The sequence below is a fragment of the Solea solea genome, chromosome 9, assembly GCF_958295425.1.
Source record: "Solea solea chromosome 9, fSolSol10.1, whole genome shotgun sequence".
Taxonomy (NCBI): Eukaryota; Metazoa; Chordata; class Actinopteri; order Pleuronectiformes; family Soleidae; genus Solea; species Solea solea.
The window spans coordinates 8,846,915-8,873,190 of NC_081142.1; the positions used below are offsets into that span (position 1 = coordinate 8,846,915).

General features: G+C 40.1%; 2 protein-coding genes across 5 annotated transcripts in view; both read right to left on the reverse strand.

The window, feature by feature from the left end:
* Position 1: 1 nt before the first annotated feature.
* Positions 2-12,548, reverse strand: lmx1a (LIM homeobox transcription factor 1, alpha). 2 transcript variants are annotated; one of them, XM_058639195.1, is made up of 9 exons: positions 12,341-12,548; positions 11,621-11,802; positions 5,974-6,194; positions 5,089-5,267; positions 4,453-4,530; positions 4,057-4,135; positions 3,561-3,743; positions 3,033-3,188; positions 2-1,794 (listed from the first exon to the last, which is right to left on the reverse strand). In XM_058639195.1, the coding sequence occupies exons 2-8, from the start codon at positions 11,797-11,799 to the stop codon at positions 3,046-3,048; spliced, it is 1,062 nt and encodes a 353-aa protein (XP_058495178.1). In that variant the 5' UTR covers positions 11,800-11,802; positions 12,341-12,548; the 3' UTR covers positions 2-1,794; positions 3,033-3,045. The 2 variants fall into 2 exon arrangements, with proteins under 2 accessions (XP_058495178.1, XP_058495177.1); XM_058639194.1 differs by lacking the exon at positions 2-1,794 and having other exon boundaries at positions 1,897-3,188.
* Positions 12,549-14,177: 1,629 nt separating this feature from the next.
* rxrgb (retinoid X receptor, gamma b) overlaps positions 14,178-26,276 on the reverse strand; it is a 28,800-nt gene continuing 16,701 nt past the window's right edge. For all 3 annotated transcript variants that reach the window (XM_058638330.1, XM_058638328.1, XM_058638329.1), the window contains 9 exons: positions 25,106-25,341; positions 20,423-20,567; positions 19,909-20,088; positions 19,547-19,707; positions 18,428-18,557; positions 17,860-17,992; positions 16,987-17,078; positions 15,515-15,620; positions 14,178-14,713 (listed from right to left, as the gene is read on the reverse strand). In XM_058638330.1, coding sequence (XP_058494313.1) covers positions 14,566-14,713; positions 15,515-15,620; positions 16,987-17,078; positions 17,860-17,992; positions 18,428-18,557; positions 19,547-19,707; positions 19,909-20,088; positions 20,423-20,567; positions 25,106-25,341 — 1,331 coding nt within the window. In that variant the 3' untranslated portion in view covers positions 14,178-14,565. The remainder of the gene's footprint in view (positions 14,714-15,514; positions 15,621-16,986; positions 17,079-17,859; positions 17,993-18,427; positions 18,558-19,546; positions 19,708-19,908; positions 20,089-20,422; positions 20,568-25,105; positions 25,342-26,276) is intronic.

The following is a 26,276-nucleotide window of genomic DNA, read 5'->3' on the forward strand; positions in this document are numbered from 1 at the left end:
ATTTGTTTGCTTTCGTTTGTTTGATCTATTTTGATGAGATTGTCAGATATGTGTGGTATGGAAATTAAAAAGTTTTGGTGATGATCCGGTTGTGGATGAGGATTCAGGATTTGTTTTTACAGCATTGGTGGATGTTTGTGCTCTCTGAGTCCTTTCTCTTATTGTTTCGTTTGTTCGTTCATTCATTCATTTATTCATTTACTGTATATCATTAGCTTGCTTGGCCACTTCTGCTAAATAGGAATTTAATCTGTTCTGGCATACCTTAAACACTATCCAATGATGTGTGACATACGGGCAGACCCCATCTCTTTTGGTGGCCTCTTTAGCACGTCTGGTAACCCACATTTGAACTCCTCCATACGACCTAATCCACTGTGGGCTCAGTTAGGGAAATGGAGATCACTAATCTGCCAGAAAGTGTCAATTTAGCACATTTAGTGGCCAGAACGCTGCTGTCACTGAGGGGTGAGGATGTGATCTATTATCAGCCTCAGCTCAACGTGTCACATTGGGAACTGATCCAACATTCAGGGGCAATTTACTGCCCCCCACTCTAAGTATTCAGCATTAAATCAGACTCACATAGTATTCTATATTCATATATACAGTATATATAACTACTTATTTAGGTGTAAATGTATTGTCTATTTTAAATATGAAGATGCACAGTGGCTGGTTTTATTGCGTAGCATTTTTCTGTGCCAATAATACCCAAGACACATTATGTGCTGCAAATGTCCAGTTAAGTATCTTCAGCAAAGCGTGTACATCTGCCTTGGCACTGCAACAGCATGAAGCCAATTATAGCGGTTAAAAAGACAGAGGGTTTGTGGCCTGTGTTTGGCATGAAGGGTGCAATAAATTACCGAACTGTTGACAGGAAACTGTTTGGCTACCATCAGAATAATAATGAGGTTATTGCTACCTGCTGTGACCGTATGATCACGGTTTGATTATTTTTCACATCCCACCCAGTGCTGCTGGCAGCCACGCATAACGTTTGTGCCAACACTGCACAGACTCATGCACAAGAGGGGAAAAGACCCTGCAGGTGACCACGTTGGCTTCCTTCTTTGATATTTAAGTCTGGCTTTTCTCCCTTGAGCTGCCTCCGAAGGTACAAGGAAATGCATTATGATACAACAACAAAGAGTGTTGTTCCGCCTTACACATGAGCACGCACACATACTGTACTCATGCCAGCAGAGCAGATACAGATGCAGATACAAAGACAGACTTACACATGCACAGTATACCCTGCTGCACACTTCTGTAGTTCTGGTTGGCGGTAGCATACCATGGTGACAGACAGTTAGATTGTTCCTGACCATTGACTTGCACTCTTTGCTCTTCAAGGTCTGATTTCATAGTGGGAAATATGAGACGGGTCCAAGAAAGGGTTCATGACTAGGGCAAAGAGGCACTCCATACTGTGGGTCTTCATATCTCTGTGTCACCCTGGACATTCTCCCCTGACACAGCTTTCAGCTCCTCTGTTGTCTTGAACCTCCTCCCTGGGTTTTCTCAACTTCTCTCCACAGGATTGGTGCATTCCAGCTGGGCCCGGCACCTGGGTGGTCGCCCTCCCCACCTCCTGCCCACTTTGACTGGAGGAAGGAAAAGGCAGAAAAATGCAGCAAGGGCCTTTGACCGCAAGGAGCACAATGTGAGCGTTGATGCTGGCGGCGTGGATGTGATGCTCACCTGCCACTGACCCATACTGCTGTCATAGCCCAGCATTTCACAATCTGATGATCCATCCAACAGCCAAGGAGAAGATGCTTCACTGACCTGTCAGCCAGATGGGATTGATAAGCGCTGAGGATGGACTGACCTGGCGCTAACCCTCAGCATTTCATTTCATTTCATTCTGAATATTTACTGGATCATAATACCATTTATTGACCGTTGTTGATTCATTCAAGATGAACAGCATACACACATTGTGAGAATAAATACAAATACACATCCAAACAGTTATTTACATTAACAGATGTAGTTATAATCTCATAATCTAACATTCAAACTTAATGAGAGAGGTCCGACGGTGTAATGCATATACACAGAAGACTTGAAAGAGTCTGTATTGTACAGTGAGATTGCAAACATAGAGGGAAGAAGAGTTAGTATGCTTATATGAACATGCACATGGTTACAGTGTATCCACCATTCAGTAGTCTGATATCCACAGAATGGTCTGTCCACGATCTGTCCACAATGTGAATTCCTGTCTGGAGTCTTACAATTTCCTGTTTTTACCTGCCCACACAAAATATTTTCACCGCTTCCCGGTAATCGTGTTTGTGCTGCATCCCAAACAATTTGGAAGTCGAGATTTTTCTAACAGACATTTCCAATTTCTGATGCCAAATGTAAACAAACAAAATCAACAAAAAATAACATGGATATGTTTGTTTTGTTTTTTCATTGTGACAGATAGTGATTAGACAATTCAACTATTAGCTGCCTCCCTATGCACATAAACAAAGCAAATATTATTATTATTAGGTTTACTATTATTATTAATAATAACTATAATCTTATTTTGACTGCAATTTACATAGATCAGGTTTTACTATCTGATTTGAATTGAATATAAACATTCTGCATGTTGCCTTTTAGTGTTATGTTTTATGATGTGTGACATCAGAGAGCAGCTTCTCCCATGCAATGGGGTAAATAATTTATAATATTAATAATAACTCTGACTGCACAGAAAAGAATGACGACTTTTTCTTGTGCTCAGTTTGTACTTATTCAAGTTGAAGTTTGACAAATCCCCACTTCTGATTTGTCTTGAACAGAGCATTAATCTGTCTTTTTTGTCAGTCCATCTATGCATGTTTCATAGAGTTTCTATGTCAATGTTGCTGAATATTTTATGATTTGTGTTTGCCAACTCATCTACACATTGATTGTAAGCCTTGACACTTGCCATACTTGGAGATAATTTTACACCCAATTCTCCTTTTCCAAAGAGACAAACGATGATACCAGACAGTGATGTAGAGTGTCGGACCAATTCTCACCGAGTCATCACTCTCAGGAGGTGAAGTAAGAGTCCTGCATGGAGTAGAGACAGTCAATAGGAGTAAGTAGAGAGGAGCCACTTAGTGGGAGGCAGTCGCTGTCAAGTAGCTGACAAAGTGGGTCCTTGTCGATGTCACTGTACAGGCTCTTAAAGCCTAAAAGAGAGACAAGATCATTGCTCAGTTAATAACTACTTTATAACCTGATCGTCAATTATATTGAAAAAGTGTTAAAAGTATTTGGAACAATTGAAAATCTGAAATATCATCCTAGAAATCAATAATTTAATTTAGATATTGTACCTGATAATATAATCCTCCACAAGAGAATAATATAATATAATATAATATAATATAATAATATAATATAATATGGGCAAAAAGAAAATCTAGGCTTTAAACAAATGGCCTCTGCAAAACAACATATAGTGTGATTGTTTACAGCAATCCCACTAATTATTGAGGCTCAGATCAATATCGTAAACATTCCCGACAACTCCACATTGTGAAATGACAGCAGCACTTTACCATAGGGGTGCATGTGATCCCCTGGCATCTGAGGTGGTGTCAAGCCCTGCCTGAAGGGGTCCATGTCATAGTCCTGTGGCTCCAGAGTGGTGAGCCCCACCTGCTGCTGCTGCTGCTGCTGAATGTGGTGAAACGAAGAGCCCAGATGCTCCATCTCTGAGGGTAATCCACCACGAGAGGGCGCTGTAGGGCACAGAAAATTGGTGAGCTTTTGTGTTATGTGATACAAACTTATTTGCCATATTGCTGTGAATGTAACTTGTTTACACCTGTACTGGTGAACACTTAAAAGCACACACAGAATGTTCTGTCTTTGTATGATTGATTTTGTCACATTGGTTTGTTCCTGTCTAAAATACGGTTTTTCCACTATAAAAAAGCGACTGAGAAGAGGAAGGGGTACAACTGGTGGTGTAACCTTTTCTTGATGAATGCTGAAAAGACCATTAACAACTTAAACAAGCAGTTATTACACCATTATTCACTAGTACAATACCTGAATGATGGTGCTCGTGCCGTTCCTGAGTCTGCTGCTGCTCCTGTTGCTGCTGCTGTCTCCTGGCCAGTTTCTTCATCTATAGAGACATGCACAACCATAGGTTAGAGCCATTCCCTGTCACTGCACAGTGAGTTCAGTATCAACAGTGTGGTAAAGGACATTTTTCAGTGGAGCAGGGAAACCACACATGAGCCCACTTTGTGAGGAAATTTGGCTTTTTAATCTACAGCAATCACACAGTGAGATGTCATCAGTTTCCTGTATGTAGAGATAACCAGGCTGATTTTTACCCTGGCATACAAACACAGTGCAGAAAGAGGCCTTTTATTAGTAAAGCATATGACTGTGCGCGTATGTGTGTGTGTGTGTGTGTGTGTGTGTGTGCTCTATTACTTTGGCTCTTTGGTTCTGGAACCAGACTTGCACAACCCGGACACTCAGGCCAGTCTCTGCTGCCAAGGTCTCCCTTATCTTGGATTAAAATTCAGGGGGAAGGACAACAAAAAAGAAGGAGGATTTAAAAAAAAGAAAAGAAAGAAAGAGCAGGTCAGTTGAAGGTTAAAAAATGTTGTTTCATCCGTCTGCCTCAAACAAGGAGGAACATTCATGAAATGACTTGTAAAGAAAAATCACACCTTCTAAATGTCTCTACATTTACATTTTTTAAATTTATTTTCAAGGTCAAGTCGGCTTTGTGAGAACACGATGTAGCACACATATCTGTGACACTCTATTCATTATGATTTTCATCTTAAATTTCAGTTCTTTCAGAAAGGCTTTTCTGACCACACTGTTGGTAGAGTGATATTAATTACTGTAGCTGTAAAATAAATCTAAAACATTCCTCTTAAAAACAATTAGGCACCATTCCTGTAAACTATCTCTTCTGTGTAACAATAATTGCTGGGGCCAGTTTAAATTAAACACTCATTAAAATGACAATATTTTACTTGGAGTAACACCACAGATCTTAAGGTTTGGAAACATAACGTAGAATATGTCCTTAAAAACACAGAGTAAACACTCTACCTTTCTGCAAGGCTTGGATGAGACCTCAAAGGAAGCTTTAAAGGTCCGTCTTTGTTGAGTGGTCAAAATAGTGCGAGGTCTTTTTGGACGTTTGCTTTCCAGTTCTTCTGATTTAATCTGTTTGCCTGTCGCTTCACCGGCTTCCTCCTCCTCTTCTTCCTCATCATCATCACTTTTACCTGGTGGGTAGACATTAGTGCATTTATTATTTATTATTTTTCCTACCGTTTTTAACAACATTTACTTAAATTTCCAAAGATCTGCTTAAATTTGTATTTGTAATTTATGTAATTTATGATTTATCAAGGGTAACCTTGAACAACTTATGTTCTTTTTCATTTATACTCTGTGTTGATACTATGAAGAAATATAATAAAGACACAAATAAATAAATAACACACACAACACAATAAATGAGGTGAAGTGCACAGTAGTATAGTAGAGTTTTATTTTGATTAAACTTGTCCTGATAGAACATCTTCATAAGTAGATGATGTGAAAACCCACAATGTCCATCGTCATAAATACTGAGAGCAATGTCTCTGTGTGTGTTTTTCCATGATTAAGTTACAGGACTAACACATTCAACGTCAGTGAGTCATTGTAGCACAGATAAGATGCTGAGGTACCTCCATTTTTCTATATTAATCTTACTGTTTGCATGTTAAAATACTTACTTATCCATGTTGTCCCCTGTGGGACATATGGGTGCATGCATGTCAACCACAAGAGAACAATTCTTATAATATATATATTTTTAATTGTTAAATAATCCAACAGCAAGGTCAAAAACAACTCTTACCCTACAAATGACCCAATCATTGGTTGTGCACTAATGTACAAAAGCACATGCACAAACATACAAAGTGCCCACAAAGATTGTACCTGTGTCAGAGGAGGTCGGGCTGGCCAGACATCGGTGATAGTCTTCTCTAGCACACAGTAGCTGTCCCTCCCTGAGGATGCAGTGTTCTCCAGTCTGCAGGCGGCAGGAACAAACGCTGCAGGTGAAGCAGCGCAGGTGGAAAACAGTGGCTCCTGCACGCATCACCAGCTCTGTGGGGAAGACGGCCTCCGCACAGCCCCCACAACGCACTGCAAACAGACTGGAGGGAGGAGGGATGGGGAGAACAACAGAGAAAATGTAGAGAAACAGTTAGTGAGAGTCCAGTAAACAGCAGAGAGTGGTGCTTTTGTGAAGCTGGCTAGAGTAAACACTTCAGTAACCATCACACACTCAGTAAGTTGGAGCTCTGAGAGATAAAACAATGCTTAGTTGACTTGAGGAATGTTGCTGAGTCGAGCTGTCACTCAAAACAACTTGCAAACCTGATTCTCCCCTCTCCTCCTCCTCCTCCTCCTCCTCCTCCTGGTCGGGCCACTCAGACACATACCCTAAGCATGGTGGGTGTGCATCTGAGCGCCTGGCAACCAGCACTGGTGGGCTTAACCTCAGAGACTGTTGCCGTGGCTCCGGCTGCCATGTCCGAGGCTGTGCTCCTGGGGAGGCAGGAGAAAAGCTCTCGGCAGGCCATGGCTCCAGGCAGAGGGGGGGAATCAGATCTCCCGGTGGGAGAGGCTGAGCTGCCGGTCCCAGGAATTATCCGTGGAATTATCCTTAAGTCTGCTTAACCAGAGGAGCACAAAGACTGAGACAGCCCCCAAGCAGCAGGACCATTGTCCGCTGGCTGGCACCTCGGCATTTTTCGTCTGTCATGCAGGATGATGCGTCATCATTCTGGAGCTGGCATTTGTCTCCAGACCTGACTGGGTCACCAGAGCAGTCAGCACAGAGGCATGAGAAAGTGACAGCCTTTTTTCCTCCATTGTTTTGTTTTCACATAAAAATAAAGGATTTGAAGCTGGTAAGTGTGAGTTGAAAATGATCCATGATTTGCAGTTTTCTATTCAGTGCAAACCCCTTATCAACAAGGTGATGTTGGCCAATTAAACATTCCCTGTGTAACATTTAGGAGGGTTCACTGGCAGAAGTTAAATATTCTTCACATAAATTAGTGTATAATTGCTTTGAAAATGTACTTTACACCAACACGTTTCTACTGCAACCCAAACAAACCAGCCAGAGGTGACCATCTGCAGTCTCACCAATGAATGTCACTAATTCCTACACACTGGACCTAAGATCTATATGACAATTACAATGTGTACACCATGTATCCAAGGTATATATTCCTACGGCTATTTAATCACTGTTGTCCGTGTGAATATTAGCCTCAATTCTTAGACAGTTATAATTTTCAGGAAAGTGTCAGTGGTTAAAGTTTCTTTAGTTCTTGCTCATTTTAACACTCAGACTACACATCAAGCAAACACCTAGTCTGAGACATCCCTGTCAAACGCTCTGGAGCGACAACATCCTAAAGCCAAACATTTCTGGGACCTCTTACTGTTGCTGTGGGGTCGCTAGGGAAATGGCGGAGCCCATTCCCAGAAGCTCAGGAGGGTCAGTCTGGCTGCTTGACCCATCTCTGTCTTCTGCCCCACGGCCTCAATGGTATGCACTTTAATATGGTCAACATACCGTCTGTGGTATGTGCATTCCTGTGGCATCAGTAGAGGCAATAAGACACATAGAGCAAAGCACCAGCGTTGCTTTAATGTCTAAACATGATGCTAATGCTGGATGTCAGTGAAGAAGCAACTCAGGGCATTAATGTTGCGTGTCCTTCACGTTTCCAGAATTGCTTTTCCATTATACATCTAGTCCAGGTTGTCTTATTATCCCCCAGCACTCTTAAGCCTTGTTAATGCAAAGGTAAGAGTACCTCAAATACTTAAGGAGAAGCTCAAGGTGTTTAATATTTCAGAGTTTCCGCTGACATGATTGGCCCAGACGCCCTGCGAGGAGAGCGGGAACACTCAGTCACGCTGGATTGAAGACATGGCAATTAGTGACAAGATCATTACAGCAAAAATAAGTCAGCAAAATCCTGTGCCCCTGCTCAGAGACACACACACACACACACACACACACACACACACACACACACAGTCTCTCCCGGAGAATCGGCTATCTTAACTTAATGTTGCCCTTTCGCAGTCAGGCGAACAGACTGCTGGTCTGCCGGAAAGCAGAGAGACAGATCCTGTTTCTGGATCGGGTTCACCTGGATCCATTGCTGAACCCACGCACCAACAGAGTCTGTGTATCAGATACAGATCTGAAGGTCAAATGCACCGCCAGTCACATCGCTGATCTGACGGCCAATCTGCTGTCCACTGCGCCAGTCCACCCAACCGTTCCCAATCTAACCAAACCTATAATTCACTAAGTTACAGTACTGTCTGCCTGTGCTACGACAGGTCAGGCAAACAGATTATATAAACCATGTTTGCATTATACAGTGTGTACAACACAATTAATTAACATTTACTCTGGTTTCTCCAAATCTAAATCAATGACGTGTCACAAAGAGACAATAAAAAACATTTAAAGTCACCAATTTGAAACTTCACAATATAAATCATGTCTAGAACAGATTCAATGCATAACATTTGTGAATTTTCCTGTAATTTCTGTAACTCCTGGTATTATTTTAAATAGGTAAACCTGATCTTACCCTGAGATCTTTATGCGTTATTTATAACATATACATATTAATCTTACTCAAAGGCTGGAAAAAAAGGTGTAATTTTTTCGACCAAAAATAGATAACTTCCTGTGACCCATCTGTGTGTCCCAAACCCAGTTTCTGGGAATGACTGATTTAGAAATGCTCATTATTACCTCTGAGATGTGTCCCATTAATACTGTGTATTTAATGTGATTATGTTTTGGGTCTTTTTGAGATGTAAATAATAAGGTCAGATATGTTAGATATGTGAGATAATCCGAGCTGTATTCACAGGGTTTTTAACCTGAAGTCAGAAGAAGTCAATAGATAAATCTGCCACAGGACCATGTGATGTATTCACACCAAATATTCCCTTATATTTAAAGTTTAGACTATGGCACAATACGTAGTGCTTTTTAAACTTTTGCCAAAAAACAATATCAACTTGTAATAGTCAGTTCATGTAACAAATAAAATGTATTACTGTGTGAAAAAATAAAAAAAATACTGGAATTCTTGTCATTTGTCAAACCAAAAGGAAATATACAGACAGACTCATCACATCTGGGCTGAACAGATTATAAGGCAAGAAAACACCTTCTTGGTGCGAAAGATTGAGATTTGTTTGGAAATTTAAACCTCTTTATGATTTATTTACCTATTTATATAATAATTCATAATAATAAAAAATATAATTATTATAATTTTAGTCATAATTGTAGACAGAGGAGGTGCTTGAGTGTTGCAGGGTGCCATAAACCCAGACAGGGAGGCTGGAGGCCCAGAGGTGGAGCTTTGGCAACAGACCTCCTGCTAATTGGTCAGTTCAGATATCTCATGGTTGGCTGGGCATCGTCCCATCGCTCGACACCGGGGCTGCTGTGAGGAGAGCTTTCCAGATGCCACGGCACATACTGCCAGCACTCATGGAGCGCATGGTCCCGCAGAATAACTTTGTGCAATCCTCACCGTCCCTGTTGTAGGGGCTGCAGCAGACCGTCTGATTATGGTTCAAATCTCCTCTGCCCTGCTTTTCTCTTTGTGCTTTGGCCAAGTGCTTTTTATCTCAACTGATCATTCTAGAAATACTTTGAATTGTGTGGTCTTTCAAACATCCTCCCACTGAGATGCTTGTAAAACAGCTTGATCTTCATGTTTACGTGTCCGACACCAATGCCAATATCACATTCTACCATCCAATACAGTTATTTTGTGCAAAATATTGTTTGTCTCCTCTACCTTGTATTTATCTATCTAAATAAGATAGATAAAAAGCTCTTACTCAGATGAACCTTGTCTGTCTTACAGTGAACCATTTATGAGATATTTGGGATGTTTTAGATCTTATAGTGATTCTTTTTCTGAAATCTGATCCAGTGTTTTTGACACTGACACTGAACATGAAATCTACTTGCTAATTTTTTGGACAAGAGTGCACCATTACTACATCATGTCTTGTTTCCCTGCAGGTCTGGCAGAACCCGCATCACCAAATTGTTCAGAAATAATGGATGCTGCTGCCTTTGAGCTTGTACAGTTTTCATCTTGGCTCATGTTTAGGTGAGAGCTTGTTTTTGGAAGAAGAATGAGGGTATTAGGTGATACGAGGGAGCCGGGCAGTGGGTGATGCTGGGAGTTTTGGGGTGGGGTGTGTGGGGGAGCTACCTCTTCTACGAGACCATATGTTGTCCCCAGGTTGCAGTTGCCACGCCAGCAGGTCTTGAAATTTTAACACATTTTGACAATGTGTCAGTTGAGCTCTACCCCTGGTTGTGTGCTGTATGTGTATGAAGGTGTGACCATGTGTGTGTGTGTGTGTGTGTGTTGGTACAGTATGCAGTGGTGTTTTCACATTCCAGCTCCCTCGCCACCTCTTCCTCCTACAGTCACCTTGTTCTTAGCACTCTGTGCCAAGTTCCCTAGAAAGAAATAAACTTACACAACATATGCACTTATACACAACTAACTATTACACTAGTGATTATATGACCTATTATTATTGTTATATGACCTAGTAACGGTATCATATCCATATTCCTAACACCAATAGACTCATCTTTAAGTAGCTACAGTATACTTACCAACTCGCCAACTCTCTCTCTCTCTCTCTCTCTCCTTTTCTATCTCTCTCTCTCTCACACACACTCACACTCACATTCTCAGTCAAGGTCAGACATGGACAAAGGTTCTGTTATTGCTTACAGTCAACTTTTGTTCAGGAGGCCGACAAGGAAAATAGAATAAAAAATAATAAAGTAATAGTAATAGTAGTAATAAAACAATTAGCATGTATATATATATACATACAAGATATATATATATATATACATATATATATACAGTGTATATATATATACAGTGTATATATATATATATATATATATATATATATACATACACACACACACAGATTATAATAACCAGTTTTTAAAATTAAAAATATAATATCTAAGGCCCCAAACAAGTTCCCTATATAAAAGACCATGTATTATATTATTCCATACAGGAAGAATATATAATTGGAGCAAATCCATATCTCTATGCTCTATAAGGCAATAACATAAAGGCTCCTTGGTGTGATAATATTACAAAAAAGAAGAATTTTCCTGCAGTTAAGAACTTGCTATTTTTTTAGCATGTTTTAAATTATATAGATATGGATTTTAACTTAAATAACCAAACATGTTTGTAAATAGTAAAAAAAATAAAATTTCTAACCACAAAATCCCATGCCATTGTTTGATGCTGCTTCTATCTTTTCTGCAACAAAGTTTGATTCGTAATAATAATAAGTTGACACTCGCTGCAGAGTGAAATGTCTGCAACGTCCCTTTAAATTAATTTGAAAAATGGCCTAAAACGCACACACGTGTGTGTGTTTGTCTCCTGTTGTCAGCAGAGAAACCGCAGGGAACCGAACAGCAGAACACAGTCGGACATGATGTTAAGTTACTCACTCAGCATAGTCTCGCCTGCAGTAAAGTTTGCGGTCCCGCAGAAAGCAGGAGTTCTTGAGCGCGTCTCCGCACGCGGCGCAGCGCACACACTCCTCATGCCACAGACTGTCAGTGACTCTGAGCAGGAATCTGTCTGTGATGAGCCGCTGGCACCCGACACACACTGTCCTCTCAGCCATTACCTGCACAGACGACACGGTGTTACACTTACACGTCGTTTAATTACATTATTTTTTCTGTAAAGCACTTTGTAAACATTTCTCATTTAAAAAAAAAATAATTGCTTTAACTTCTCCGGCACTGTATTTTGTTATATTTTTTTATTATTCTGTGAAGCGCCTTGTAAAATTGTTTTGATGTGTTTTATTTAGATAAAGTTATTAGTATTGTTGTCATAATTACACTCTGGTAATGTAAAGTACATTCTGTGCAAAGTTTGAGGAATGGATCATCATCAAAAAAAGTTGCTTTTTAAAAGGTTAGAAAATATGTAACAGGTAACATTTATTTTCTATGAAGCACATGTTTTGACCATGAGGATAATTTGCTAAAATTCTAATAATTAACTTCACAATATATATTTAAATTTGAGTCTTACAAAACTGAACGTGCATGGACATAATCATGTCAGGAAAACGTAACGAGTTCATACAGAAACATATTCCTGGAAGAAACAGAACAAAGTTGATTGAGATGGAAAAACAAAAAGTGAACTCTTACCTGTGAAGTGAGTCTGCTGACGGTTTAAACGTGCCTGATGAACTCGCTCTTCCTCTCAGAGCATCTCAAAGTCCTGCTGCAACTTTGCTGCTGCTGCTGCTGCTGCTGCTCGCACTCTCACAGAGGAGCGCATCAGAGTTAGAGTCACAGCAGTTAGTCCACGAATATTGACTGTTAAGGCAATTTATCAATTATCTTATTAGGAATGAACGGGAATGAGAGAGAGAGAGAGAGAGAGAGAGAGAGAGAGAGAGAGAGAGAGACGTCGCCCATGTGCAGGTGCAGGTTACCTCACTCTCCACCCCCCCCCCCCTCTCTCTCTCTCTCTCTCGCTCTCCCTCTCTCTCTTTCATGAATGCCAGAGTTACCAGAGAAGCTCATGAAAGGATTTCTCTCTCTCTCTCTCTCTCTCTCTCTCTCGCTCCCTCTCTCTTCATTACAAACCAATAACAGTGTTCAGGAAGTGAAGTGCAGGTGAAAAGGTCAAACCTTCATCATTTTGAGAGATCTATAAAAAAAATAAGATAGGTAAGTATAGGATAAGAATAAAGTCATATATAATTGGACCAAATCCATATCTCTATGCTCTATAAGGCTCTATGAGGTTCCATGACAATGAAATGAAAGCTCCTTGGTGTGATAATGTTACAAAAAAGAAAGAAATATATATCATTTTAGTGCAGTTAGGAACTTATTCTTAGCCTGTTTTGAATTAAATACATATATTTAAATGTTTGTTTTTTTTACAAGCTAAAGCTTCACAATAGAAAGATAGTATATTATAATAACCAGTTATACACTAAAGACAATTTTCCCATACAATGGACCATGCATTATATTATTCCATGCAGGAAAATTATATAATTGGACCAAATCCATATCTGGATAAGTTCCATGACAACAAAATGAAAGCTCATTGGTGTGATAATGTTCCAAAAAGAAAATAAATGTAAGAATTTAAATTAAATTAAAAAAACAACAACAACAAAACAAAAAACAAACATACATATCGACTGTTGGCCTTTTTTTTTTTTTACAAGCTAACACTTCACAATAGATAGATAGATAGATTTTCCCTTGTGTGTACCTTTGTTTTGCTTCCAGTCCTGTCTTCCCTGATTATCTGAATATGTTTCACCTGTGTCTTGTTTGTCACACCTGTGTGTGATTGTCTCAGTGCTCTCTTGGGTCTGTGTTGGTTCATTTGTTAGTTTATGTCACATTTCAGTCCTGTGTGTTGCTCTGTTTTGAAGTGTATGAAGTCCAACTCAGTACCTTTATTGTGGTTATAGGATTAGACACTAACTGGTTATGGTTAAAATTAGGGATAACACTTTTTAGGATGTCCAAATGAATGGAAGTCAGTGTAGCGTCATAAAAAGAACTGTGTGTGTGTGTGTTTCAGGTATTATTGATGTTGTGGGGACATAAATCTGTTAACACACAAGTCCTCATAATGTATATTATTACATTTTAAGGTGAAGACATAGTTAGGAGCAGGTTAAGATTATGCCAGTAGTAGTTATGCTTAAGGTTTCTTCAGGAATGAATGTCAGTCAATGTAATGTACTCTGAAGTATGGAAATCAGACTGTGTGTGTGTACGTTTGTGTCCTCAGTGTACTTTTTGTATTCCATGGGTGCCCTCTAGTGGCACAATTATGAACATATGAAAAAGGATAGTTGTCAGGTCCAAAAGTACAGGCAGATCACAGGAAATAAAATAATGTATAAGTAGGCCAATGCAGATTCGTACACAAGACCAATTCATGTATTGGATTTGGACCGAGGTGTGTGCTCTCAAAAAAAGACACACATTAAAACAATATAAACACTGATTTTCGATACATTTTTAAATAACTTTATTATTTTTTGAATTCTCAAATGTGTATTAAGAAATGCAGGAATGGTTTCCCGTTTTATTCAATTCCTCATTGAACAAAATATTATTCCTCAAAACTGCATTGGGCATCTTTTCAATGAACACCTGAAATTATGCATTTATAAAATAAATCTGTGTATTATAATTCATTTTCTGAACGGCGGACTCAGTCCATCTCACCCTCCCCACAGCATCAAAATACATTTTTAAATCCTTAATTACAATGTTTTGCTTGGTACAAAATATGCAGTTTTACAGATTAAATCAAGTCTTTTTTTTCCCCATTCTATCTTCATTTTGCTCACAATGTGGGAGTATATACAGAGGGACAGGGGGAACTGGTGTCATGTGATCTGATGAGGGGCCTCCAGCATCTCCATAAGGAAGGTGTCGATGGGCGTGTCCCCGATCAGCTTGAAGAAGAACAGATGCTCCAGGCACTTGAGGCCGATGGAGCGCAGGGCCGGCAGGCGGAGCAGCAGTTTAGCAAACCTGGGGACGGAGGAAAATAATCTTTAGATACAGTGAGAGATCAATTGTTTTTGCAAATATAAATTCAGGTTATCATCGTGTCGGGATTCCATCCATCTATCCTCCACAGGAGGGTCGCGGTGGTGCTGTGCCAATCCCAGCTGACATAGGGTGATAGTCGGTTGCATCGCAGACAAACAACCATTCAACCACTCACGCTTACTCTACAAATTCTACTGAGCTTTTTCTTTAGTTTAAACAATGCTTCTTTGCACTTCCCCTTTTTGTAGTAAAAGGGAGGCTTTGAATTTGAGGAAAATGATCTACCACTAGTAAAATTGCTCATTTATAAAACCATCAATTGTCATGCCCCCTCCTACATCTCCTCCTTTTCTCTCCTGCTTCTTCCTCCAGCATGCAATCAGCTCACCTGCGGCGGGAGCACGCCTGCTTCCAATCTACTCATCAGCTCAGCCTTAATATTTCCTGTCCCTGCAGTCACTCATCGCTAGATTGTAATAGTCAACTCTGTGGCAACGGCATGTCGCTCCTGAAAACATTGTTTACTCTAGCGTCTACTCGCTGCTTTCACTAATTCCTGTCCTCTCTTGAGTGCATGCGGTGAATGACGCTTCTCCTCCCCGGTGTTTGGAGCCTCACGTTTGAAAACCCTTTTTAATTGTAAACTGTGAAAACTGCCCCGTCTCCTCGCACGCCTGCTCTTGGGTCCTAAACTGATTCTTAACAATTAACCAAGCAATCGAATCAGAGCATTTTTTTTCATTTCTATTGATCCATCATTCAATGTCATGTATTTCCTACCTGCCAGGCTGGTCTGGGTATTTCTGTTTTGTATACGACTCAAGTGAAGCATAGACTTTTTCCCTCAGTCCCTCGACCTCTGGTGGGTTTGAAAGACCTTTTGCGTCTGAAAAGAACAAAAGCAAATTCAGTCATAAACAAAGTTGGAGAACAATGTGTTTTAACAGTGTCGGTCAGCAAACCTTTTTTTTTTTCCATACTTGTCTCACATGTGCATGTTGAGTAAAATTAAATTGAATGTTCAAGAGGCCAAAAACATGTTTTTGTTGCGCCACCGTGTCCTTGATGAAGGGGCCACTCAAATGTAAGTATTAGTCTCAGAGTCCCAGTGATCATTTACTTCATTCATTCAAATTTGAAAGGCATTCTTAAGGTTACAAAAAAAAAAGAAATAAAGATTTGAGAGGTCACAGCAACCTTAACCAGTTCATCTTTCAGTCCAAGTGAATGTCTGTGCCAAATTTAAAAGGATTCCTTGAAAAGGTTCTTGAGACATTTAATTCACAAGGATTTGATCAACAACCTGAGCACATAATGCCTCCAGTTATTAAAAATTAAACATTAGGTAATAGTTTTCAGTTTTGTCTATTGCTGGGTGGTATGACCAAAAACGATTTCACTGCATTTTTCATATTTCAATGGTTTCACTGAATGCAACAGTTTTTATGCATGAGCATGAATGAGAGAACGAGATAGTGTGTGTGTGTGTGTCCGCTGGTATTGAGCCAGCGACAGGACACAGAGTTAGTGGCACACGTTCCTTTTTTCATGCGTTATATGGAAAATATCATATATATTTCAAAAAATAAATACCAGTTTTCAGTATGAACCGGTATACCAGCCAGCACTACTTTTGTCTTAGTAATCCTCCTCATGTCCTGATAGCCAAAAATAAACAAAGCTGTGTGGGGAAAAAAAAGAAAATATCTTGTAGCCCTCACAATAATGATAGAAATATCCTATAGATCTAATGATCCTTTTGAATAATAAAAAAACAAGGCCTGTCAATTTAGTTTGGACCCAATGAATTTATGCTGGCATACCTACTGTATCTACTAACTGACTACCTGTGCAGTTCATTAGGATTATGTGTTTTCTCACAGATTATTCATACATGAGGTAGGTAGCTTCTAGAAGTTGTAATGGAGTATGTGTTTGTATGTTATGAGGGCCGAGATTTGATGAGAGAAAAGACAGGTGGGAGTGTGATGCATCGATTACAGTGTCCATTAATTACTGAAGTCCATTTTATTCTTTATTATTTGATGGCTATACCGACATGAACAGGATTTTCACAAATAAAAAAGTGCAGACTCAGGCTTAACAATCACTCCACTGAATCACTGCATTGTGAGTAACAACACAAAATCTCACTCTATATCGAAGTAACTCAAAGTTCAGACAAATGGCATGCCCTGCTTATTTTGTGTTTTGTATTTTATCACACAAAGGCGACAGATGAGTAAACTGACCTGGGTTGAAGAGGACGATGGCTCGAAGGCAACCGAGCTCTGTCTTGTCCATCTGCATGTCTTTCATTTTGGATACCAACTCTGTTAGGACCCTGCAGGAGATCAGGTGTATAACATGAGAGTCACAGGATGAACTGAAAATCAGTGGATCATTTGTAATCTGGGATCTCAAACTGATCTAAATGTTTTTATAATCTGTTTGCTGAAGCCACTGACACAACAGTATGTGTGCACTGTGTGCGCATGCTTGAGCGTGTGTGTGTGCATGATAGAGAGAGTGATTGAAAAAACTTTTAACCATTAGAAAGGAAATTATATGGTGACCATAATCAATAATTACAGTATTATTGCACCAAGCAGCACTGATTGGTGTAATAATGCTGTGAAGCTACCACAGATCAGACAGTGTCAGCTGAGTAGGCAGTCTCTAATGTCTCTAATGCAATTCGGATGTGGACACATCAAAATACTTAATTAAATAACACTCACAAAGAGAATATAAGGAACGTGATTAAGAAAAATGCAACAAGAGAAACACTTAAAAAATACTGTAGATTGAATGTATGTACAGAAAAAAATAGTTAAAATGAAATCAAACAAGAATATTTAAAAAAAATGTAAACATGCTGTCAAACCAACAATGTTTATAAGAACATAGTTGTTCACAGTAGCAGCAGAGAGAGAAGTGTTGCACATGACATATTGGATTATTGTACAAAACATGTTCTTTATGAACATTCACATCTCATCAGGACCCTTTTAAACCTACTTAAACTTACTTAAACCTGGATGTGATTGGATCACTGAGGACAAATGTTATTATTATTAATACCAGGTCTGAACAGGTTCATCATGGTCTTATCTGCTACCTACCTATCAAAGATGGAGCCTACTCCAGCACTGTGGGCGCTGCTTCTGTGGACATGTAGGCCTGTTGCCAATAGGATGCCATCTTTAACAGTGACTGAGCGATGCGAGAATGAGGCAATGAGCAGCTCGTTCCAGCCTGGATACAAAACAGAAACATCCGTGACAACTCCATCTTTCTGTCTAACCTCTATCATGTCTTGAAAAACTTTCTGAAATACATTTTCAGAGAATGTAAGATCAATCCTAATAGGTTTGCTGTGTCACTTTTCGAATGTCTCACTTAGGTCTGTGTATAACGTCTCTCACCAGCAGAGGTCGCCCCTGGTGCAACCACACACTACACTGTCAGGACTTGGAAAATAGTGCAGTTATATTTGGTTTGGTAATGTGTGATGTGCTCTGATTTAAATATTTGCTTTACTACTTTACAACACTTTGGTCCACTATGTTGTTTCTAATGTACTTTATGAATAAATTGGATTGCAGTGGAGTGGATGAATACCTGCTGGGTCATAGAGAGGCTTGATCACTGCAAGAAATAAATACTAACACGTGTGCTTGTCGAGGCTACCTGCTCGTAGTAGAATAACCTGATCGTCGAGGGGGAGTTCGGAGAAGTGCGGGATCCTTTTCGCCCACTCCACCAAAGTGAAGAGCTGCTTGTCTGCTGCTTGGCAGATATTGGTGACCGGGTCGTTGGTCTAGAGGGGAACATGAAGATAAAATGTTAAAGCAATACAGTCGACAGCTTCGTCGGTGAACTCCTTCACTGACGTGTGAACTCTGCTGTCCGCAGTGAGAGTGAACACATACAGCTGTGGATATTTTTAGATGCTTCGCAAACCAACAAATTACCCAAAAGTCTTGTGAAAGTTCACTGGAAGTCACTGTAAAAAATGATTGCAAAGTTGACTGACCGCTCGCACGGTGTCACCACAGAACAATAACATGAGCTTTGTGCAGTAGGATATATAACGCAGGGTTGTACGTGAGACTGTTGAGATGGAGCTAATTAAATAATAAGTTTTACAAATGGCAAACAACACAGAAAAACACTGACAATAGCTTGACTGAATGAAGTTACTGAGTCTCCAAGATTCCACTTATGCTCGCTATGACATATCAGTGTTTGGAGATTTTTTTTTTATTTTCACTTAGTCTGATTGTGTTCTGGGGTACCACAGTGGTGCAGCGCTTTGTACCGTTGGGGCACTGTATGAGGATATCTGGTTCAAAAGCCAATTAGAGACTGTAGTGCCATGTTTCCATCATGGTACAATTTGGTTTGGTACAGCACGGTACTGTTTGGAAGAGTAAAGTCCTCGGTCAGCCTTGCATTTCAACTGAGAACGGTACCTTTCACAACTGACAAAAACACAACGGACAACAAAGGACATCCAGCAGCTCGTTTTTTTCCTGCTCGGTTTGTGGCTGTTGTGTCAAGCTTTGTATGAGATAAACACCGGTCGCAAGGTAGTGGCGCTTTTCTGTTGCCCAATCAGCTGACTGTCGTGGGTCTAGCTCCACCCATACCGTACTGTACCATAACACTGGTACCCCAAAAGGAAGGGTGCCGAAAAATGGAACGGTTGGGGCAGGATAATTTTGTTCTATTCCTAATGGGAATGCAAAAAATACATACTGAACTTTAAATGTGAATGTGAGCGTGATCAGGGTCGGTGATTCTTACCGAGTTTCCCGGGCTGCCTTCGCTGTATGTCTCTGTTTTGGGCTCCACGGCGAGTTCAGCATCCAGGATCTTGTCCACAGGCATGTCCTCGTTGAAACTGCTGGTAGATTCCACCTCATTCTCCCCTCGCTCCCTGCCACGCTGCCTCTCTTCCTGCACCGCTGCATGCATGTACACATACACACAAACAATCAACTTCTGGAATCGTTTTCGTTGGCATCATAATATCACTGACATCACATGCGCTATCCCACAATTACAAAAGTCAGTTGTGCAGTATATGCTGGACACACATTCTCGCATTTGGATGGTTTTGGATGGTTTTCTGGGTTCGAAAACAACATTAAATATCCTGGACCCACCTTCTCTCTTCATGCCCATGGCCAGGCACTTCTGGTAGCGGCAGTACTGACAGCGATTCCGCTGGCGTTTGTCGATGAGGCATTCCTTGCTGTCTCGACACGTGTAAGTGAGATCTTTCCGGACAGTCCTTTTGAAAAAGCCCTTGCATCCCTCACAGCTGTACACACCATAGTGCTTTCCTGTGGAAACAAAGACCACCGTATCAGTTCTGCTACGAGCCACCAATAGACCTCACTGCACTTGTAGTCTCTGACCCTCTTCTGGACACAGGTTGGAATCAGAGTTGTAAGCATGTTGCCATAAAGTACACAGTAAAAAAAAAAACCCCATTCATAACTCAGTAACAGTAACTATAATTTAAAATAAAAGAAACATAAACATATGCAGATAATCCTGACAAGCAGTCTGACTAATCACCTTGAAATCAACTTGTTATCTTTCCTCCAATCAAGCAATGTTTGCGGGGAGTGGGAGTGCAAATTCCTCTCCTCCATCCTCACCCTCTAACATTACCTGAGGAGCGGTCCCCACAAATGGCGCAGATGTGCTTTGACATTCCCCCGGGGCTTGTACTCTGGTAGTTGATGTTTCCCATGTTCTGTAGACCTGGTGGAGGCTTGATGTCCTCCGAGCTGCTAACACTGTTCATAGAGTTCATCTGAGGATGACAGGAAGACAAAACGGAGACAGAGACAAAGAGTGGGGAAGCAGAAGGGAAACAAGAGTGAGCAGACTGAGGCAGGTCTTATGATACTCTCTCTCTCTCTTCCTCTATTTTCTCAGTTTGTCTTCCGCTCACCCATATAATTATTTTCTCCCCACCCACACACTTTATTGAGAATATGTCGCAGGGTGCGATCACATGCTCACATTGTGGGAGGAGCAGAGCCTTCTGTCTGAGGCTTGTCATACTGGTTTTTTAATGTTTGTTGTCAAGGAGAGGTTGAAGTCACGTGTGCAGAAAATGCAATTCTCAGACTCAACAACCAGAGGGCGCCCCTGTGTAGGTTATTGAAGGACATTTAAAAATGAATTGTTAGAAGACGAAGATGTTGAAACTTCTGATCAACACAGAATTCATTTTATCAGACAAATGCTTCATTTAGGAACATTAAAAGCTTCTTATAATTACATGCAGGTTCAAAAAGACAGAATATGGTCTCATGTCATCTCAAGAGACAGCAAGGTGTGAGCAACCTACTGAGATATGTATAAGTGAGGCTACATCCGTACAACTGTGTTTTCATTTCAAATATTTTTTAAGATAAAAGCTACTGAAGTGTGCACCACCAGCCTTTTTGTTTTTATGTCAGATTCTGTAATAATTGATTGGTGGAACTGAAAGTTGGTCTTATATATTAGTAAGCTGTTAACACGTTTAACTCATACAACATGTGTATGTCTTCAATAAACCTGGCTTAATAGACTTTTTTCACAGCAGATATTTGTTGACATGAGATAGTAGGACAAACACATGTTTTACCAAAAAAGTAAGGATTGGAAGATAAATATGGATTGTTGCATTGCGCCAGCAGTTGGGCATCTCTGGGAAAACAGAAATAGAGCAAACGAGGAAGAAATGAGCACATTCACCCAATTCTTAAGTTCCTGTTAGGTTCCTCTTTAGCGACAAAGCCGATAAAAAACTGCATGCATTGCAGAGTCATTTGACCCAGGGGTGAATGCTTCTTAAAAACCTCTCCAATGGCAAAAAAAAACCACATTCAAACCTAGGATTAACTTTTTTGACCAGAGGAAATGGGGTTTCATAGAGTAGGCTACTGATAATGAGACACAGCGATGGTGAAAATTCAGAGCAATTATTTCTGTTTGGATACAGATGGCTAGATGATTAGAAGTTTAAGTTTTTCTTTAACGTTTAAGCGTTAACCAGTTTCGGCGTGTGTGATGAGTTGACAGTTCTGAGGAAGGCGGAAGATACAAGCCAAAGCTGGTTCAATCAGAAGACATAATGAACTTTCACAATGAAAATGAAAGTGTTAACTGAAGCCTGATAATAACCAATCGAGGAGCGAATGCAGGTAACTGCATCATCGTTTGCAAAAATCTCCATTTCTGCCTATCCAAACAAAATTTTAAATTGTAAATTGTTTTAAAACAAACAAAAAAAAAAGTGTTTTGGAGGCTCTACAGCTCTGTAGTGATGTAAAAGGCAAACACGTCCACAGAAGGCTAGGCAACAAGTCTGGCTTTAACACATCGTTTTTCCTCTTACCTTCTTCAAGCCCATTGACCCTCTGCTGCTGATGACAGCCAGCAAGGAAGCATGCACATGCCGCACACTCATGTTTGTTTATTTGTACATGTGCAGACACCTGCACTTCAGCTGGAAACAACAACACTGACCTACATACTGTAAGGCCCCCTCCTGTCTTATATATTTGATGACAAACGTAAAGGACAGTTACATCAGGCTGTTCTTATCACTTATTTACAAAGTGCACTTTCTTATGACTATCCTCTGATGACACATGACACTCTACGTATGTGACCTTACAACACAGGAGAGTATGCAAGACTTTCTTTCAGTTTTTCCAGAGAACACTATTTCTCTCCACCGCCACTGGCCTCTTCAGCTGTATTTGCCCCAAAGGCAGATGGTCACACTTAAATGAGCATTCAGCCCCCCCGTGCATTCACTCATCAGTGAGTCAATAGCTCACAGTTATTCCTCCTCAGCGCACTCTTCCACAGTTTTCACAAATAATTAATTTAACCCATGTATGACTTGAAGAGAAAAACACCTTTTTTGGTGCATTCAGACGCACTAGCCATTACAGACAGATGACACATTGGTGCCAAAATGGCTACAAGCACTGTATATAGATTATTGATGTTTCATACATTCTTTATACAACACATGGTATGAAGACCGTACTGCATCCTACATGTAAGGTTTACTGGGGCTTTAATGGGCCAGACGTGCACATAATCTACTTCTCTGTGACCTTGTGTTTCTCAAAGCTACAGACCATAATTCATAATTGCAATCAAAGAAAACAACAACATAGTTTTGTTGCGCAGTAAGAGCCTGGAGTATCTCCACTGCAATCCATCCTTCATAAACACACACAGAAGCTGAGTGAAGGAAAGTACTGTGAGGTCAGCTTTGTTGATACTGACCACATCATGCATGAATCACAGGAAGAAAAATAACACCTAATGTTGACGAGGTGAGTGAATGCCAGTGAATCGATGCAGTCGGTTTAAATAAAATTGTTGCTGGTGGTTTTACGAGTCTTTTCCCCAGACAACTTTATTTATCGATGTCTCTCAGGACATGAAGGGGATTTCAACAACTCAGACAGTCTTACAGATTATAGCTTTAAATGTAATCATGTAGTTTTGAAATTCATTGTGCTAAATTCATTTTCTAGGCTCAGTCAGCGATCCGAACACAACTGAACTGATTGCTCACTTAATCAATTTGGTGATCAGTGCAGGGTTAGTCCAACATATTTAACTACATTGAGTTTTAGACTGAAGTATTTGAATATATAATCAATTGAAATAGAATCGAATTATTTTAAGATATTCAGATATTAATTAAGATATGTGAATTATTTCCTATTAAATGCAGCAGTAAAATAGTCATATTTCAGGTTGAAAATTGCAATACTAGTTAACGTTTTTTTTTTTTTATCCAAAACTGCACTGTGCACCATCAGGTTTGTTGTTTTAGCAATGCTATAATGACACTACATTGTTATTATTTCTCAATCACCTTCACTGGAACGCATACAGAAAATGTGGGAAACATGTATGCAGCATTAAAATAACAAATTTTGCTGGGATTAAAAAACTGCTTCTGCAGGTTAAATTGGCAAGCATTTAGTGTGACCTATCCTTACACTTGAACAACAATATGACTCTGGCTCCCTTAAAACTCGTGTCTGTCTTACTCTGCTGTGAAAAAAGGTCTCTTACACCAGGTTTATTCAAGACATGCTTGAGCATTAATGTTAAAGTCATTGACAGCTTATTAATATAAAAGACCAACTTCCAGTCACATTATTCCAACCCAAATACCAATGATCATAGAATTTGACAGACATAAAACTAAAAAGTGGCGCCCTAAGACATATGAACAGTACTGTACAAGCCTAATCGTGAATCGGCTTGCAGCCCATGACTCCTTATGAACTCCAGTTCACCCATAAAAACAGTATGAGACGGTACATGACGGTAGTTTGATCAGTGGCTGCTAGTAAGCTGCGAAAAGATGGTCACACCACACAATTGAATTAACCCTGACTGTCCCTAAAGGCACAGATCCATATTGTAATTGAAGCAATGCACAGTATATTACTGTCCTGCAGCAGTGGCCTCAATCCAAGCACAGTGTGTGTGTGTGTGTGTGTGTGTTTATGTGTGCATTTCTGTAGTTGATTCAAAAATACAACTTAAAGAAAGTATTTCCATTAGGTCTTGTGTGCCAGAGAGTAAAAAGAACAGGCTGAGGGTGTTGCTGTTTATTATTTATGTAATCTGAAAAATGCACCCCCACACATGAAGGAACTGAGTAATAATCAACAGAGACTAATCACCAACTTGGCACGATGAAAGAAACTAAGGCAAACAGAGTCAAGTAAAATAAATGAAAAATGTCTCGAATGTGGAAGCAAACAAGAAAAATTGAGGCGTCTTTCTTTTTCTGTTTTTTCCTCTGTGTCTATATATACATTAAAGGGCTAAATATTGGGATTTTGCCAGCAGCACGGAACTCAAGCAATGACCTTTTGGGAGAGAAGTGTAAAGGTCAGTAAAAGGAGAGAAGATAGTGAGAAACACCACTGCTGTATGCCAGCTAAACACATTGGATAGGGTTAACCTTCAACATCGTATCCACTGTCAGGGATTTCAAGAACGACAGGCACACAATCAATCAAAGAACATGATAGTTTCGTGAAGATCACTTTGCCAAAACTATGATAAACAACTGTTGCTGAGAGTGCAGCGATAGAGGAAAGGCCCTGTGTATTTTTGAAAAGATCAACCATATTTCACAGAGTAAGCGCCAAATATCATACATTGATCACAAGCTGAAAAACTTTCTTGTTTTTAAGTACAAACATTATTAACATATGAGGACAGTAAGTTTATCTCCCGTTGAAAAGAGAAGTCAACGTCCACTGCTGTGCTCATTATCATCAAAACACCGACACAGTTTCTCACCTGTGGACTGCCGAGTGGTCCAAAGTTCATGTTGGGCGTGGATGGCAGTGATACAGAGGGTGAACCCAAAGATGATGTAATAACAGGGTAAGGTGAGGCCAGGCCGTTCATCTGTGAGCCCATGGTGGACATGGGGGACGGCAGGTGCCTGGAAGTGCTGATGACCGACGGGTGTCCCACCATGCCGCCCATGGGAGGCGGGTGGGTGTGGGCCGCGCTCATTGGCCCTGTTGAGTCTGGAAGAAAACAAAAGGTGTGTGATATGAAAGTGTCATGTTTGTCATGTGCACCACAACAAACCCTGTGACTGTACAGGTTATACTGACTCTCACACAAGTCTTTAGGCTGCGTTGCAATGGTTTATATGTATTTATAACTACATTCATACACACATATGGGAGACAACATATTATTAAAAAACACTCCTCTACTGTGACACCATTGAACAGAGCATAGCTGGTGAGTGTGTTCATTTTCAGGGTACACTTTGGTCTCAAGACATTTGGAAACAAAGACACAGACTAAACCCGAAGACCAAAATAGATCCTGTTATGGTCCAACCAGTCACAACATATCCTTTCTCTGATTCGCCACACTCCGACCATGTGACACTTCTCTGGAAGAAAATAAGAAGAATCCGCCTCAATAACCAGTAGTAAATGTAATATGAATGAGCTTTGCATGCATTTACGTTCCACCTCATCATCTATGCAACCAACTAAACAACAAACTGCAGGGAGGACAATCTGCTTCCTGTTTACACTGTCATGTGATGTGTGTTCTCAGGCGTGTTGGTATGGACAGAGACCATTTCTACTGGGGGGCCATTTGGACAGAGATTATTTTGCTTTTGAAAAGCAGTTTACAAGGTTTTAAAGATCACTTTATCATAATAATAAAAAAACAACGTTTGTAGCAATGAAATAAGTCCTTATTATGTATTTAAGTCTGCCATGCTCCTTCAGCAGCAGGTATGATAGTGTACTTAAATGAAAATGTAGACTGCAGCAGCTTTCACAACGTGACAATTTAAAGTGTAGTGTAGCAGAGGCAAATTACAAGCATGAAACATACGATATACAGAAACAAATGGCAAATAGATGTCTACAAGTTTTAATTACTGCTGGCTGACGGTGCAATATGCATAAATGACATCAGCGTGGCGGGAATA